Here is an 18,884-nt window from a genome sequence, read left to right on the forward strand (position 1 = left end):
ATAGAAATTAGAATTTCGCAACATTTAGAATTATAGTAAAAAAACAATCTATTCAAAAATTTAGAATTAGACTAACTTTGGTCATGCTAAACTCAACGTAGTTGGTCAGATATTCAATCTGCAATTCATTAACCAACTTCTCCTCCCGATCAGATAAAAGATTGAGATTCATAGGACATGTTTAATTTTTTATTTTTTTACAAATATATATATATATAAAAAAATAGCATTAAATTTTAAAACAATATCGATTTCAAGAATAAAGATGATAAATTACAAAACAAAATGAAAATTGATACACACCTCCGAGTAAATTAAGTGCAAGTGTGGTGAAGTTGTTAACATGAGCCATTGAAATGTGAAAGATACTATTTTTTTGAACTTTTATGACTCATGCACGTTTAAAAAAAAAATTGATGGTGTCGTTGTTCCAATTCATGAAACTGATATATGAATACTCCTCTGCCATGTATTTGGTAGATGACTATTAACCACTTAATTGTCCTATGAACTGCTTACTGCGCAAATAAAATTGATAATGTTTAATTGTCGTATGAAATATTTTTTATTTGGGTATGAACAAATTAATTCCGCAAGATTTATTTTAAATTGTAAAGTTGTGACGTGATTAACAACTTTAGGACATAATTTTAATCGCAATTGGTTTACATGTCACAGTGGTTGAAATACTTTATTCATAGCAAGTGATCCGAGTTCGATTCCCAGAGTAGACACCTTTCTATTTTTTTAATAATTAAAATATTAAAGTTCCGTTCAAAACTGCAATGCAAATTAGGATTAACCTAGTTGCATATTATAACCATTATATACAAGAAAAATTTGGGTTCACACAAATTAATTGCGCAAAAACTTCCCTCCAAAACTGCAATGCAAATTAGGGTTAACCTAGTTGCATATTATAACTATTACATACTAGAACATCGAACCATGCGGTGCACGGGTCTGATTAGCTGTAAGATATATAATGATTATATATATATATAGAGTTAGTATCCGTTGACACCAGGTGTCAAACTTTAATTTGACACCAAATCTTAACCGTCTATTTTTTTTAATCAAAGCTTAATAACAGTTTCCTATATTATCTGGTGTGTGTATCAATTTAGGATATTCCTTATTTTTAGGTTGCATAAAAAATTTTGTTCTAAAAAAAATTGATTTATTGTTCTAAAAAAAAAATTGCAGTTATCCCCATCATTACTATGCTCCTTGCGTTTTCATTCACCTTTGGTTAACTGCCAAAATCAATGTCAATTGCAAACTATGCAGATAAATAACCGACTACCAACTCAATTTAATTAAAAGGGTTTTCTATACTAAAACCATAAATTGAATTTTTATACTCATATATACCATGATTGATGATTCATATATGCACTTGTTTTCGATGATTTATAACCTATATGTGATTCCTAAACTCAACTCAGACACCATGGGAATGAAAACGCAAGGGTAATGTTGGGCAGGGCCGGCCCAAGCCCAAAGCAAGTGAAGTTAGGGCTTTAGGCCCCCAAAATTTGGGCCAAGAAATAGGCCTCAATTGTTTTTTTTTTGTTGGGGAAATAGACCTCAATTTTTAATATAGAGATATTTGTTCCTAATTGTTGACAGTATTTTAGTAATAGCGCAGCGGCTGAAGGCCTTGCATTTTTTAGCTCTTGGTCACAGGATCGAAACTTAACTGTTGCATTTTCAATTTATTTTTCCAAAAATTATTAATAAGCCTCATTTTCCAATGTTTGAATAATAACACACCACCACCACCGTAATTGCTTTCTTGGTGAGCAGTACACCAATATAATTAATTCACTAACAAAGTTAATTTTTTGACCTGATGATTTATTATAATTATTCATAAGTGATTAAATTATATTTTACAAAAATTATAAAAAAAAAACTATTTTTTAAAAAATTACCTATAACTTCTTTTTTTTTTTTTTTAAAAACTTGATATCCGGCCCTAGGATCGATTAATCAAAGGGACCAATCCCACTATTTTTTGAAAACTTGAAAAAAGTAATTAAAAATAATATTAGAAATAAAACAATTGTTAAAACAATTGTTTTAGCCGAGGTGTGACAACTATTATTGTATAAAAGGATTAATATTTTTTTTTTATCATTTCTTTTATATTTTTTGACAAACTTTTTTTTTAATCATTTCTAAAAGGCCTCATTTAATTTTTCGCTTTAGGCCTCAACATATGTTGGGCCGGCCCTGATGTTGGGGGAGAATAACAACAAATAAATAAAAAATCGGACTTAGGCTCTCATGTTTAAAAAAAAAATCAAATTTTTTTTTTTTGGTAAAACAATAAATCAAATTTTTATGCAACATAAAAATAAGAAATATCCTAAATAGATATGCACATGTGAGTTAATATAAAAAACTATTATTAGCCTTTGATTAAAAAACATAGACGGTTGTGATTTGGTGTCAAATTAAAGTTTGACATCTGGTGTCAACGGATCCTAACTCATATATATATATAAGAGATTTGATACAAATTTATTCAAATTATGTGTTAAAAATCTTAATTATAAAGTTTTTTTAAAAATAATCTTTTTTAAATCTCATGAAGTTATTTAAAATTTTAAAGATTAACTTTGTAAAAATAATTTTTTTTTAAGAAGCTAAATTAGTCCACCCAAACTAGCACCAGAGAGAATCGAACCTCAGACCTCAAGAGGAGCACACTCTCAGATCTCAATCCAATACCAATTTGTAAAAATAATCTCTTAAAATCGCAGTCCAAAACATTCACTTAAGTGGGTAGAAGTATGCTTAAAAAAAAAAGTGGGTAGAAGTATGTTTAAAAAATATAAAAGTGGGTAGAAGCAGAATATAAAATAATATTGTTAAGATATTTATAGGAAGTATAGAAAAACTATTTGTTTTTTTAAAATACGCCCAATCTTTTTTTCTACGATAAATCTTAATCTTTATTTTTTTTGGGTGAATCCTCAACCCTAATATATTTTTTTTTAATAAGTCCTAATCTTTTATTACTTAATAAAATATAAAATAGTTGACCCCTAATACGTTTTTGATAGAATCGAATCCCTAATTTATTTTTCTCCTTCTCATTATTATTATATATAGCAGGACAAAACAACAATTTTCATCAAACAAACAACAGTTTCCTCAAAAAAGGACGAGCTTAATCCCTCTCTCACAATCTGAATAATAATTTTGTGAATAAAGATGAAGATTTCCCAAAAGGACGAGTCTTATAGAGTTGGCGATTATGATAAATTTGGATTGAAATATAATTTGGCAGTAAGGAATGCACTTGGACATAACAGGAAAAAGTATGATGAGTATTCAAAAATCCTACATGATTATGTGCATGTTAGAAGACGTAATCGTTATTATGATCCTAGTTATGATGAATTTTCATACCGTCTCAAGGAAAGAGCGAAAGAGGTGCTTAAAGGGCATCCAGATTTAATTTTGGGGTTCAATATCTACCTACCAAAGAAACATCAATTCACACTTCCCCTTCAACTTGAGACCACCGGTAAGTAGTTTATGGTTATTAATTAGTTGCACTTAGTTTCGCTTCACATTGGGAATAGATTAGGCCGAATTAGGCTTTGTCAAGTCTGAGTCAGGCCCGTGGTCTATCATAGGTCTGAGCCTAACTTTTTTAGATAAATAAACTTGTAAAAGAGTTTTAACATCTTCTATTTAAAGAAATAAGTTGACATGAGCTGAGCCTATAGGCTAGACATTAGGACGTGGCCGACCTGACCTATTGTCGACCCTAGTTGCACTTGCACTTCTCATATATTAGGGGTTGTGTATTTTTTTGTCCTCAAAAAACCAATGTTCACCGGTAATCAATCCATGATGTGTATTAAAATAGGGCTTGGAGCGTGGATAATGCATAAGCCCACGTGTACCATATGCTTAAATTCAACTTTTTAATTAGAAAGTGAGAGGAGCGAGGATTAAACTCCAGACCACTTAGTTGTAGATGCTCTGATAATATGTCAAATAACTGATTATTTTAAAAGTTTACTCTATTAAAATAGAGTCACATCAATGATTTTATATTATTTCTAACAGATTTGAGTCTCTTTGAGTTATTGCTGCAAACAAAATAAATTAGCAGTTCAAGATATAAAATTATAGTATTATTCCTTTTCAAAAAAAAAAAATAGTATTATAGATGTGCATATTTTTAAGTTCTATGGGTTCAATTCAGCCCTCAGTACCCCACTGCCGCTGGATCCATGATCACACGAAAATGGGAAAATAAACTATTCACATAAAATAAAAAAAATCACACATATTTGTATTTTATGCTTGTGTGGGATTTTGTTTAGAAAAAAATGTGGTAATAAAATTGAGATTAATTACTATGCATTGTCGGTGTATATATTCAATCATATTACACCATAGTATTACTTTTTTTCACAGTATGTTAGTTTCTATATGCACAAATATTAAAATTATGTGATTTGATTGAATGAGGTGTAATGTAAATTTACATTGTGAGTGTATACAAATGAAATCCATAAATATTTATGGATTTGAGTATCTCTTCATTTTCCATGATATTATCAAATAAACTAAAATATATTATGTTTGAGAAATTAAAGCAAAAAATATATGTTTATAATCGGCTAATATTTTCATTGTTTTGATACAAAGGGAAAAAGGTGAAGGTAGAAGAGAATTGTGAACTTCCATGGGATGTACTTGATATAATTTGCAAAACATTAGATTTTGATTCGCACTTTCAGTTTGCCGGTGTGTGCAAGAGTTGGAGGGTTTTTCATAAAATTTATTGGAGAAATTTTTTGGCATCGCGAGAACCATTACTTCTTCAAGCTACGGATATCATAATGGAATCATGTTCCTTTATTACCATACCCGATCAAAAAGTTTATTCCTCGGAGATGTTGAAGTACTTCTTCGACCACTCGTTCTATGTCACGTCTTCCAGTGGATATTTTATCTTAAGGGGATACATGAAGAAATCATTTACGTTAATCAATCCTTTTACTAGAATAAAGAAGATAATCGATACCTCTATGTGTGAATTTAGTTCTTATTTGTACAATAAGTATGAAGACCATGCCTTGCTTGCTTTTGGTAAATGCTCTGAGGAATTTATCTTGGTCTTTTTATGCAAACATGATATGAGTTTGCATGTCTATCAATCTCGAAATTGTGAATGGGTTACTTATTCGACAATGAAAAATCTAGAGAAGGTTGTTGACTTTGTGGTTTTGCATGATAAGATATACGTTGTCACTGAAAAGGCTAACATAGGAGTACTCAACTTGAATGATGTGAATATTAAATTTCTAAAATTTTGAAGAATACTCCTGATGTATGTGACGTAAACCTTAGGTTGGTTAATTGTGATGAACAACTTTTAGTGGTTGATTTAAGGCGCATGAAAATAAGGAATGTGTACAAGATCGACTTTTCAACCATGGATTATATCAGATTGGAAACTTTGGGTGACATCGCATTACTTTATGTTCAGGACAAACACTGTTACGCATTGAGCAGCCCGAATAAGTGGGGATATGAGAGAAATTTTGTATATGTCATCAAGTATTCATCTATAAAATATGGTGTGTATGGGGATGAAAACAAATTGGAAAAAGACCTTATGCTTCCACCTCATGGAAAACGTCCCTCCATGTTCGATTGGTATTTTAGACATCTAAAACATGAGGTAGATTATTCTCTAGTTGAGTAACTTGCATATTGTACAACATGTTACTTGTGATATTTGTGGTTCCACCTATTTCTTATTTGTTTGCTAATAATTTGAGTAGAGTAATAAAAAACTTGTCCGTAGTAGTTTCAATATTAGACAAGTATTTAGATAAAAGAGAGAGTTGAATACAATCGATTAGCAGGGCCAGTCCAAGCCGGTCCAAGAAATTTAAAGGCTCCGCTCTAATTTTTAAAATATGCTAATTTATCACCTCATATTTTTGACTCATAATGATATGATTTTCGTGTTTTTTTTTTCTTTCTTTATGAAATAAAGATAAAAATGAATTAACTTATCAATCTTTATTATTTTTTAATTCACGTGCAAAACTCTAAAAAATTAAAGTTTTGGGATGGAGGGAGTAGCTTTTATGCGGATCTGGATTCCCTGCTGTTGGGAATCACACAGTTTCACGCTGTTTTGCATCTCAGCCATCCATTATCAGATCGGACGGATCAGAACAATTCATTTATAAAATTACTCAAAACGATCACAGCCACACGATTATGATCGGACAGTCCCTAGCTGTTTCAGCGTCCTGCTGTAACAGCAGGAAATCCATTTCCCTTTTATGCTATTAAATTTCAACTTTGTATAGCTTTTATGCTATTAAACTAGCTGGACAAGTGATATAACTCAATTCTGCAAAATGTACTGTAAAAACTATTCCAACTATACATTTATTTATTATTATTTATATTCAATCTTATTCCATTTAGTTTGGAACTCTTGAAAAAAAAAAGTTTGTCTAAAATGTGTCCGATATACCCGCACGTGGCACGTCACTTTAGAGAGGTGTCTATGCTACATGTTACGTTATTGCTCATTTGAACTTTCTTTATCGGAACATTTTAGTAAGACTCACTGTTGTAATCCAATGGTGATGTAAATAGGGTTCCAAAATTCAAATCAAGTTTAGTACTCTGTAAAGCAGCCGTTTTCACTTGTATTTGGACTTTGGAGCCAACGTAATATGAGTATGACCATTGTTTTATTTTATGAAAATATAGTAGTTGAGAAGAATTGTTTTCCTTTTAAGTTGCACATAACCTTTTCTTTTCAAAAAAAATATTTCTTGCAGAAAATAAGACACATCCAAAGATTAGAGGAAGAAGTTGTTATAAACTAGCTATGAAAACCTTATCATCAATATTACATCCTGAAATAATTTTTCAATCAAGAACATATATATTTTTCCAATGGAAGGTTGTAGTTCTAGTAAAAATTTAATTAAGTCGTTTGGCCCAGTTTTTTTTAGAGCTTATGAAATTTTTATATATTATTATAAGTTTGTCAATGTAGTTTATGAAAAAATAACTTATAAAATTACAATTTTCACTAGTGTGAACTTATAAAATAGCATAAAACCTAATTTATATTGCATAAGTTATTTGCATAAGCTCTAAAAAAAGCTGGCCAAACGAGCCCTTAATGTAGCAAAATGGATTTTTTTTATTTTTTTTAAGTAGTAAAACGATTTTACTTTTTTGAACAAAGTAGCAACAAGATTTTTTTTTTTTATAATTCAAAAATGTGGCTTCTTGATACGTATAAACATGAAATATATTAGCCATATATAATGATATGATAAAAATTATATATAATAGTTAAGAAAAAACACGTAAATGCAAACAAACATAGTACTCAGATTGAAATTAACTCAGCAACAATAAAACATGGTTTTTTTTTAATAGAGTCAAATTACAATGGATTTTCACCTTTGTTATCAAACTTAAGTTAATTCTTAGCTATGAACGTTTTTCATCTGTTTGTTTTTTTTTTCCAAGTGAAACCCCTTTCAAGACAAGAACACATTTTTTCAAGTGAACACATATATGAATATGTGGTTTTTTTAATTTATTTATTAATGCAAATGAAAAAGAAATCAAAAGTTAGAGTGTAGATTGGGTTATTGGAAATCTACATCACACACAAAGATTCATCCGCTGCACACAATAATAATGGGGTATCTACATATTTAAATGAAAATTAATATATCTAAATGTACCAAATATTTAAAACCAATCATGTCCACATAAAATTCTGGCATAAACTTCAAAGAGTTAAGTAGCAGGAGGTCTAAGGTTCAAGCCCTCACAAAGGAGAAAAAAATTAACATAACATTGTAACATTACTTATAAAAAAAACTTATACGATTTACGGGTATGATAAAATTTATTGATTTAATGGTGAAAATAAATTACATATAGTGTAAATTTATTTTACTATACACCTTAAATTTGTATATATATTTTTTTATATATATAAGAGGGTTTAAGTCCAAGAATAAAACAAATTATATACTCTCTCCGATCCTAAATATAAGAAATAATCTACTTTTTAGATTAACTGATAATCCAATGTATCTAGCCTATAATATAGACCAAATACATTAGATTATCAATGAATTTAAAAATGAATTTTCTTTTATATTTAGGATCGGGGTATATAATAACTAAAGAAGGAGTTGCTGCACCAATAACATATTGGCTAGCACATAGCACACACATTTGTGCTTCTTGATGCACATGTTTTACCTCACAAATCTTAAAAAGTTGGTTAATTTGTTGCGCTAATATGTTTTGATAAATGTAAGTGAGTTAAATCTCACATTATTTAAAAAAGTAAATGTTTGACACTTTATAAGTGGAAAGATCAATAAACTTAATATCTTAAAATTTTAAATAAATATGTGATGTTGAACTTAGTTATATGATTGTTTTAAGTCTAATATGAACAATCTCAACTTCCAATACAACTAAACTAAAGTCTTTCTCTCTTGCATGTTTTAGTCCTTCAAAGTTCCCCACAATTATGCAATATATGCATAACTTTTTTTTAAAAAAAAAAATCCCCCCAACCCAACCATTATCCTTCCGTTCCACAAATTAATCCGATGCATCGTACTAGCCACAATACCTCTCTATTAGTCACAAGTATTTTTTTTTTTTTTTTGAGGCACAAGTATTTCTTTTTTGGCTTTCACCCTCCGGTTCCTACTTTCTAAGAGAAGGGGGTCCTAATATTCCAGAGTTCTAGGCGAGTTCCGGCATTAAGTAGTTTCAGTCCCCTTCCAATTGTAGTTGCGGGGATCAAACCGTGGTCATTCCTACCAAGTTCAGCGCCAATCACCACTGAACCAACTAACATTTGGTAAAAGTATTTAGTTTTGCCTACCTCCTACATGGAGGATTTTATCGAATCATAGCTTGCCTTCTTGAGTGACTATGAACCAAATCCACCCTACGCACATACCACATAGTACTAACATAAGTCTTTAGTCATTCTTCGAAAGTAAATCAAGGATTGTGGATGTCTGACTAACAGATTGATCATCATGGATATCTTTATTTCTCTAATTAATTTCATAACAATTTGAAACGAAAGACTTCGTGTGCATACGTTGGCACCAAATAAATCCAAATCACCCTCGTAAACAGACAATCCCTCAAAACGTGAAGTATCGTTTCCTCCTAGAAGACACGCCGAATGCTAACATGAAGTTAATTAGGTGACATTCCTTTGATTATTGAGTAACTTACCTGCTTGAACCACAAGCCAAACAAAGCTTCTAATCCTTTCAATGTACCTCAAGCTTCCAAATACACGTCTAGATCGTGTTATTAGTGTCATTGTATACACTTCCGAACTCAAACAACTTATAAGTGTTAGCTAGCAACAGTTAATTCCCCGGTCATAATTTGCATTATACCTACCACACATTTGGGATTTGATTCACCAAATTCTCTAAGTATATTTAACAAAGATATTTTTACTAGTTAAAAAGAAAAGAGATGTCTTTTAGAAAAAGGTAAAATCAAAGTTTTTTTTTTTTTACGAAAACAAATATGTTATTATTATGCTAATAAAAATGTAACATTCTTTTACTAAACCAACCAATAGTCATCATGGGTGGCATTTAGGGTGCACAAATTTAACAATTTGTGCATGGATGCACAACTTTATAAATTAAGTTTTGGCCATCAGATCAAATAAGGAACACCATTTTACTGTAGTCTATCAACACTAGATTGTTTCTCACACCCAAATAAAATCTAACCCCATTCTCTATGACCATCTCCCTCCTCACCATCACTGCAGCAAACTCGGTGCAAAAATTCATCCACCGCCGGATAAATCACTCTAAAGAACCAAAGCAACAACACATCCCTTCCATGCCATATGGTAAAGAACAAAGGGGCAATTACTGTTGATGCATTTTTCTAGAGAAATGAACAAATTGACGACAACCATTGTTAACTTAAATACTATAATGAATATAAAATTTGCAGCAGAATTGAAACATGTTGAATGTTAAAAATATTCAGATCTTAGAGAATCTGAATCCAAATATGGATCTCGAAAACGAAAATGTCGACTAGATTTTAGATCTGATTTCGATGGCCGAAAAATTGACGGTGGAGTCTTCCAATCTACCATTCCTCTGTCTAAAATCACAGTTAATTGAGTCGATCTCAATAGATTCATTGTTATGATAAATGTTTTATTTTTTATTTGATTTGATTCTTAATTTTGAAGACAATTCAATTTCTGTTATTCAAATTATATTGGGTTTTACATGATTGGGTGATGGGGATCATACATAGTGATGAAAATTGATCTGAAGTTTCTTCCATGGACAGAGGAAGGAGCAATGGGGTGAGGCCGTGAGGGGGAAGGAGATGGAAGGAATTTCAATCTACTGTGGGAGGAGCATGATAAGGTTTAATGGGACTGAGAAATCCAACTCTTGATTTAGGTGCACAAATTTTAAACTTGTGCATGCTAAATGCCACCGTCATCATGTGATTAACATGCGTTCCAACAACAACTCTTGTTAAAAAAAAGTCTCAACAACTTATCCTTATCTTTCTTCTATCCAATCCAATGTGCTATACACAAATACAAGGTCTCCTTTTTATTTTGTTTGAAAATATTTTAATTTATATATGACTATTTAAAAAACAAAACTATGCCATATCATCCAGCTAGGTCAAACAAACAAAAGCCACTTGATTTTACAACTCTTGCTTTGAAGTTTATAGTGTATTTTTTGTTTTGATATAAGGTTAGGTTATAGTGTGTTTGTTTGAAGACTACCAATGTTATTTCTTTTATTCATCAGGTTAGAGTTGTATATAAGTGTGGAGAAATAAGAAATTCAAAATTTAAACATCAATCCCTTAAGTAACATCTCTAATATTTATGAATTGAACTACTTTAACAGGACCTAATAATATTACTTATCAGAGTGTGAAGTTGAGAATGCGACATTCATGCATTTGTGTTTCATGTTGCCATATATAACATATGTTTCTTTCGAACTTTAAAAATATATCCCCAAGTGTTTACGTATAACTCTATGACATGTTATTCTTGTGCTTAATGAGCTTAAAGATGTAAGCTTAATTAATATATTTCCCAATGTTTTAAGAACCGGACCGGAGGTCGAACCGTTGTGACAACTGGTTCAAGGATCAACCGGTCGGATCGGTTCAACCGTTATTGAACCGTTTATATTGAACCGTTCATATAATTTTTCTATGATAATAAAATATAATAGAATTTTTTTTAAGGTATAGAATTAGAATTTTTATGATAGTTTTTTTTTATTATGTTACTAAATTTGGTTGAGCCCAAGCCCATTATGTGTTTTATAACCCTAATATTAAAAAAGTTTCTCTCTCATACTACACAACACACACACAGCCGCCACCCTCCCTCACCTTCTTGCTTTCTTTCCCTTTTTTTTTTTAAAAAAATTTTTCTCTATTATGTTCTTCATATTTCTCTCTTCTTCTCAATTTAATGCTAGTTTGATTTTTCATTCAACACAAAACATAACATAAAAAAAACAAAGAAAATATTCTAGATTGTAAAACAATGTTCTTCCTCTTTTATTCAAAAAGTTTCTTTCATCAATTTCCTTCCTTTCTTGGCCCCAAGGATGAATACTAACAACAAATCATCAATACACATCATGGAAGGTGGAAGGATACTGCTTCAAAAAGAATGGATTCACAAAGAAGAGAAAAATGGGTTTCATTTTGTTTCACAAAAGTGAAAAGAAAAAAAAAAAAAACTGAAAAAAAACTGAAGAAAAGAAATTGAATTTTCCGTTCTTTTTATTTTTTCCCAGCTGGATTCCGACCCGGCCGGTTTTTCAAAACCGTCCCCGGTTCAACGGTTTCGACGGTTCAGGGCGGTTCAATCCGGTTCAGAGCGGTTTTTATCCGGTTTTACTGACTTCCGGTTCTTGGCCTCCATCCGGACCGCTGATGTTCCCGGTTCACGGTTGAACCAGTCGAACCGGCCGGTCCAGTCCGGTTCTTAAAACATTGATATTTCCATGGAAATAAAGCCAACATTTTGTTATCAACGATGATGTATATAGGGATAGCGACTAAAATACACAATGTGGCGAATCCAAGTTTGGACTTAGCTAGGAGATGGGATACCCATATTTTAACTTCATTTTACAACAAAGATTGACCCTTTAATATCCTCAAGTTAAAATAAATTTGACAACAATGTATCTACTCTTTTACCTTAGTATGAAATTTAGTAAGATTAAAGAGTGTCCCGAATACTCATTATTAAGATCATTTTCTCTTATACATAGAATCGAATGAAGTATTGCATCGATCCAAACATAATTAAAAAAATGAATAATAATAACAACGGAAAGAAAGTAAAAAAAAAAAACGTGTTGGTTGTTCTTAATTCTTCAAAATCCAATTCCATAATCAATAATCTACTCATTTTTCTCCTCTTTATTAAAATTACTCATTTACCCTTCGTCCCTACCCTTCAGCCTCCAGTGTCAAACAACAAGAAACGACCAGATCCATTTTCTGACTCTTGTTTTTATTTAACTCAAACACCCACTTCTCTTTTTTTTCTCTCTTTCCGATTCAGCTCTATTAACCCCTTCCCCACAAAACCCCCAATTTTCACAAACCCTAATCTCTCCAAGATCTTCTTCCTTCCCATCCAATCCAATTTCCCAACAATCTCAATTACCGTTGACCACACTCGAGGTTTATCCAATACCCATTTAAAAAAGTTCCGTTTTTCATTTCTGGGTCGTTTTTTTTTTTTTGCACCCTAGGAATGTTGGGTACTGGTATGAACTTTTCACGCGGTCGTGGTGAAGATCGGTTTTATAATCCGCCGCAAGCTCGTCGGTTGGCGGAGAATGATAGGATTCGTAGAGCTCACAGCGATGTTACGCCGAGTCGGTCGTCTCCTGCGGTGGTAAGAGATAAATCGGTGGATTCGGTTGAAAAGAAACGTGAGAACCGGGTTGGGTCTGAAGAGACCAAGAAAGTAGTTGCAGTGCCTTCATGTGAACCGGAGGTGAAGCGGTCGAGTAACTTGGAACGGTTCTTGGAATCAATTACACCTTCTGTTCCTGCTCAGCATCTCTCCAAGGTTGTTTTTTTTATTCTTTGTTACTTGAGCTAGTGTTTTTATTTAAAAGCTTTATTAATTGAAACTTGGTTAGTGATGAAAGTTTTTTCTGTGTGTGTGTGTTGATTTAACTGAAAGTTTCTGTCTTGTCTGTGACTGATGCATTCATTGGAGACTTGGTGACTGAAATGTTTTTGTAATGTTTTTTTTTTTGTGTGTGTTGATTTAACTGATAGTTTGTGTCTGATGCATTCATTGGAGACTGGGGAGTGAAACATAGTAACATTTAAGGCGGTATTTATAAAATATATGAAAGGGATCATAGAAAGAATGCAGTGGAGGAAGCAAAACACTTTGCACATAGATGACAGATTTTAATATGATATAAAGTTATGTGTGTTGCTAAGGTGTAATTTGGCGCGAAAGAGTTAAAGAAGTCAATGAAATAAAAACCGCGAGGGTTAACGGCTTTTCATAATTGTAATGTGTTTTATAAAGTTAAGTGCATTGCTAAGGTGTAATTTGGCGCGAAAGAGTTAGAGAAGTCAATGAAAAAAAAAAAAAAACGCGAGGGTTAACGGCTTTTCATGGTTGTAACGTGTTTTATAAAGTTAAGCGCGTTGCTAAGTTGTAATTTGGCGCGAAAGAGCTAGAGAAGTCAATGAAAGAAAAATCGCGAGAGTTAACGGCTTTTCATAATTGTAACGTGTTTTATAAAGTTAAGCGTGTTGCTAAGGTGTAATTTGGCGTGAAAGGCTTAGAGAATTTGGTTCTGGTTCATATTAGATTCAGGCCGCATCTGGTCAATCCAAAACAGTTATTACATAGGAGCGAGAATATATATTGAGATTTTTACCAAAGAGAATCATATTTAATGCATTTTTAAATGTTAATTAAAAGCATTAAAACGCCAACGACATTTGTCGAAGTTAATATAAAATCGAAATGAATGTAACAACACAAACTCTAATAAAAATAAACCAATGTGAATGCAAGCACGTGTCATTTACTTGATTATTGCGTTATTTTTTATCTGCATTTTATGAAAAATCCAAAAAGTAAGGGGGGGAATTATCAAATGGCGTTGGAAATATGAATTGTGCCTCACTCGGTTGAAATGTGATTCCCTGGAAGCAAATATTTAATAGAAAACATTAAATAACATTTTTATGAGTTTCTTTAACAGAAACTTTGATTGGGAAACTGTATGGTTGTAGATATGAAAATTTGTGATTTTTAATCTTTTTTATTGTGATTCGATATTGCAGAGGACTGCGAGAAGCTTTAGGAAGTGCAATGAGGAAGTTCCGCCTTACTTTGTTCTTGGTGATTTGTGGGAATCATTCAGGGAATGGAGTGCTTACGGTGCGGGAGTACCACTTGTACTAAACGACAAAGATAGTGTTGTTCAATACTATGTCCCATATCTTTCTGGAATTCAAATTTATGTCCAGTCTGCCCAGCCATCTGTAAAGTCAAGGTATATCGCTTATTTTGGCCCTGTTAGGAAGATATATTTTTTAGTGAACATTCATTTCTACAGGGTGCAAATCTATATTATAAATGCAACCAAATACTAGGGCAGTTTTGGTCGGTACATTGCAAATGTTATTGCAAGGTGTTTATGGATTTAAGTATGTTGCAGGATTGATTTTATTCTATGTTCATCCTTTTATTTCATTTACATGTTGATCTTTACTGCACATTAATATACCATTCTTCTTTCTTTGATGTTTTAAACTAACAGTTAGCTACTGTTTGGTTTTCATTGTTCTTAATTTTTTGTTATGTGCATTATGAAAATAATGCCTTTGTTCCCAGAGAATTGTGTTACAATATTGATATATTATTTTTTGTTCTTCCATAGGCAACTAGGTGAGGACAGTGACAGTGATTTCAGGGACTCAAGTAGTGATGGTAGCAGTGATTGTGAACCTGTTAGAGGATATAGGGAACAAAGGAATCTTCCCCATCTCTCGGATGAGGTATCTCATTGGATGGGTAGATTATCTGTGAGAAATCAGCATGCTCTCCCGCAAGATGGCTTTTCTAGTGATGATGGTGAATCTGTCAATTCTCAGGGCTACTTGCTATTCGAGTATCTTGAACGGGACCCTCCTTACGGCCGTGAGCCTTTGGCTGATAAGGTGTGCTTATTTATGTCTTTACCTTGCCACATCCTTGCCTTTCCTATAAGTTTTACTGGAATAGAGTTTTGGCTGTGTGTTATGTTCATTTCTTTGTTTGCCTTTTGATTATATTTTTTTTTTCTTCTGGTGGATAGATTATGGACCTTGCTTTTCGTTTCCCTCAACTTCTGACACTTAGAAGTTGTGATATACTATCATCAAGTTGGATATCTGTAGCATGGTAATCTACTCTTCTATATTTACGTGCTTCGACATTCTAGTATTCTACTTGCTCGTGGACGTGAAACTGACCTGTTCCATGTTCTACTTGTAGGTATCCAATTTACAGAATCCCAATGGGTCCAACATTAAAAGATCTTGATGCGTGCTTTCTGACATACCATTCTCTTTATACACCTGTGGGAGGTAGGATTGATTTTCCTTCATTTTATCTGTTGGATTTCGTTTTATAACAAAGTTTAAGATCGAGAGAATAATGCAGTAGTCTATAAGTCTATTACTTTACAGGAATTTCTTTAATGAATGAATTTCATAGTTTGATTGATATTGTTGTGTTAGGATTTTAGCATTAAATAGTTTGTGATATGATACTATATACAGACTGTAATGTTATTTTAGAACCTCTCTTTATTCTATGATTAGGATGTATACTGATGTTTCTATTCAATAGTTTTGTTTCATGACCTTCCTTTGTTTAGTTCACAAGCAACCGATTACATGGCTAATAATGTCTAGGAACCTGATAATTGTTATGTTTCTCATTGTTTTGCCCTTCCATATTTTGATGCTTTAGTGAGTCCCATAATGCATCATCATTGCTTTCAATATTAAATTATTGGCCTAGATGACCTTTTTTTTAATAATCAAAGACACGTTTCAAAAGTTTTGGAAAACATGTTTTTGCTCCAGCTGTTTAAAATATGAAAATTGGACAATTTCATTTTCAAGTAGCTGGAGTTGATTGTTCGCCATCATCATCTACTACGACGCCTGGTGTTTAGTAATGGATAATGTTTCTATTTAAGCGTATACTGCCAACTATAGATGCTTCATTTATTTCCACGGCTCAATTATTGCAAGTTTGTGATTACCAATTGTCCAATTTGTATTTTGCTTCAGTTGCTTTAACATGACAAATACATTCTCTTTTTCAGGTTCACAAAGAATGCAGGCTCCTGTACCATCATATCCAACTGAGGTGGACGGTGTCTCAAAATTGTCTTTACCTGTTTTTGGTCTTGCTTCATACAAATTCAAGGGACCTCTGTGGACTCCAACTGGTGGATACGAGCGCCAGTTATCCAACTCTCTTTTACAGAATGCTGATAAGTGGTTAAGACTGCTTCAGGTCAGTCACCCAGATTTCCTGTTTTTCAGCCGTTGATTGCGTTAACGCGCCTGTAACCGTTTCCCTCAGCCATTTAAGAACCGGTCCTCCTACTTGCCAATACCTTAGATGTTGTACTTTATGAAAATTGGAATTAATCACCTTTTTGACATAATTGAAAAAGAAAAGGCGTAAAAGATGTTAAGAATCTCCTTTGTAATTTCCTGCTGTAATAAGAGAAAGAATCAGGAGAGTATAATGATAATAAAGCAGCAAAGCTCTAGACAAGCAGCAGTTTTTATGGGTATGTGTTGATGGTGGATGTACAGATTTAACAAAAGCTTCACAAATGGTGGCTGATGTTTGTTGTGAGGTTGTTTTGTTTGCTAACATTGACGACAAGTCCTACACCGGTTGTTTCTTCTTTTCGAAATATATATTTATGTTGTGGTATTATGGTTTTGTAAAACAGAACAGGCTGCTTTTTTAATGTCCTGGCATCCTGCTGTTCACCATGTAGAAGCTTTAATTTATTGGGGGAATTTTACTCTAATGCATATGGCGCTACTGTTAGGTGTACGTAACTTATGCTTGAATTGCCCCAATTCTGTATTTTAATTACTATAGACTATAGTTATGTTTGTTAGCTTCATTACTGGTAGAACTCTTTTGTTGAGTTTTGATATCAATGAAACAGTTTGTAGGGTGAAATTTTTGGATCTTCTATTTACCTACCTTTTACCGATTGCAATACTATTTTGTTATAAAAATGTTCAGAAAAAATCAGATTATACTTGCAACATTACAAAAAAGCCTACAGTGACAAAATAGTAATAGGTCTTTTTCCCACTAGGGATGATAAGTCAACAAATGGATTTTGTGTGGTCATAATATCTTGTGATGTGTTATTAGATTTAGAGATAAACCATTTACCTTCAAAACTTTTTTTAGAGGCAATCAAGGTCTTTATATATTTCAAATGGATTTGAGTTGTAGTATTTTATAGTTTTTCCTCAATTATTTTGTGTTTTGTGCCTGTCAATCAAGGTCTTTATATATTTCAATGGAGGTTACTGCACATTTTAGGCCCAGATGGAGACTTTTTAACAACAGTCCAAGTATATATACCTTAACTTAGTGATGCTTGTAGTGCCTTGTTTGACCAAATCTTATCTTCAACGGATGGAGGCTGCTAGCCTGCTACAAGTTTTTTCTCTAATGGTTATGGTCATAATTTAATCGTATCTTCTTGTTATACCTACTTGTTTATTTATTTTTAATGATATATGGACATCAAACTGTCACATGTATGAAGGGGTATTTTTGTAAAACAAAAAAAATACAGGTTCAAATTCAATGAGTGTGTTCTCATAACTTATTGAAAGAAAGAAAGAAAAAAAAGTATTCTCATCTCACACGATGGCACTTAAAACCCAACACATTGCTAAATGCTTTTCTTCTTGCCGGTGAACCTAACAGAGTCTGTTTCTACCACAATGTAATGTGGTGCCCTCATTTCCACTCTCACACTCTCCTCTTCTATCTGTCATGCAGCGATGCATGACCACTCTCTTCTGCCCTGGGCCGCCACAAATCTGTGTTGTGAACTAGTAGTGTATGAGAGCAGATTCGACAAATCTGTGTTGTGGACTAGTAGTGTATGAGAGCAGACTCGACTCGTCAATATGTACGATAAACTAAAACTTTTTCAAACACAATGCTGTTAATAAAGTTTGTTTTCAAAAATTTTCAACATTATATGTTTTCTTGCTAATTCACATGTTTGTATATTATATTCTAATTATGTGTTTCCAAGGGTTATCTTCATATATATTTAGCTTTTGAGTAACCTGTTGAAAGTATGCTCCTGCTTCAAGTTCAGGAATTCGGCTTTGCAACCATATGAGAATTACACTTTTAAATGTTTCTAGCCACTGAAAAGATTTTCAGAATGAGTTTTTAAACTCCACTTCCTAGATCAACTTTTAAATGTAAAGGTAACTACCTTTTAATATAAGAGCTAACCTTTCAACAAAATCCCTTTATTTCCATAACATGCATGCATATGCAATATTAAAGAAAGGGATACTCATTGCAGAAGACAAAATCTATTAGAAGAATAAGTATACATGTATGTGAAGGTGGATGAGAAAACTTATGTAAACTGTGAAGAAAGAAAACAGAAGAAGAAACACAATAAATAAAATGTTGAAGACTTATGTATGTGATT

The 18,884-nt window shown here is 32.4% G+C and overlaps 1 protein-coding gene across 1 annotated transcript; it reads left to right on the top strand.

Annotated features, from left to right (window-relative positions):
• The first annotated feature begins 11,451 nt into the window (after window positions 1–11,451).
• Window positions 11,452–17,365, top strand: LOC123921314. The gene is made up of 6 exons (XM_045973808.1): window positions 11,452–13,198; window positions 14,446–14,657; window positions 15,045–15,324; window positions 15,462–15,547; window positions 15,641–15,732; window positions 16,482–17,365. The coding sequence occupies exons 1-6, from the start codon at window positions 12,878–12,880 to the stop codon at window positions 16,709–16,711; spliced, it is 1,221 nt and encodes a 406-aa protein (XP_045829764.1). The 5' UTR covers window positions 11,452–12,877; the 3' UTR covers window positions 16,712–17,365.
• Window positions 17,366–18,884: the final 1,519 nt, after the last annotated feature.

The sequence above is a fragment of the Trifolium pratense genome, linkage group LG1, assembly GCF_020283565.1.
Source record: "Trifolium pratense cultivar HEN17-A07 linkage group LG1, ARS_RC_1.1, whole genome shotgun sequence".
In the NCBI taxonomy this organism is placed as follows: Eukaryota; Viridiplantae; Streptophyta; class Magnoliopsida; order Fabales; family Fabaceae; genus Trifolium; species Trifolium pratense.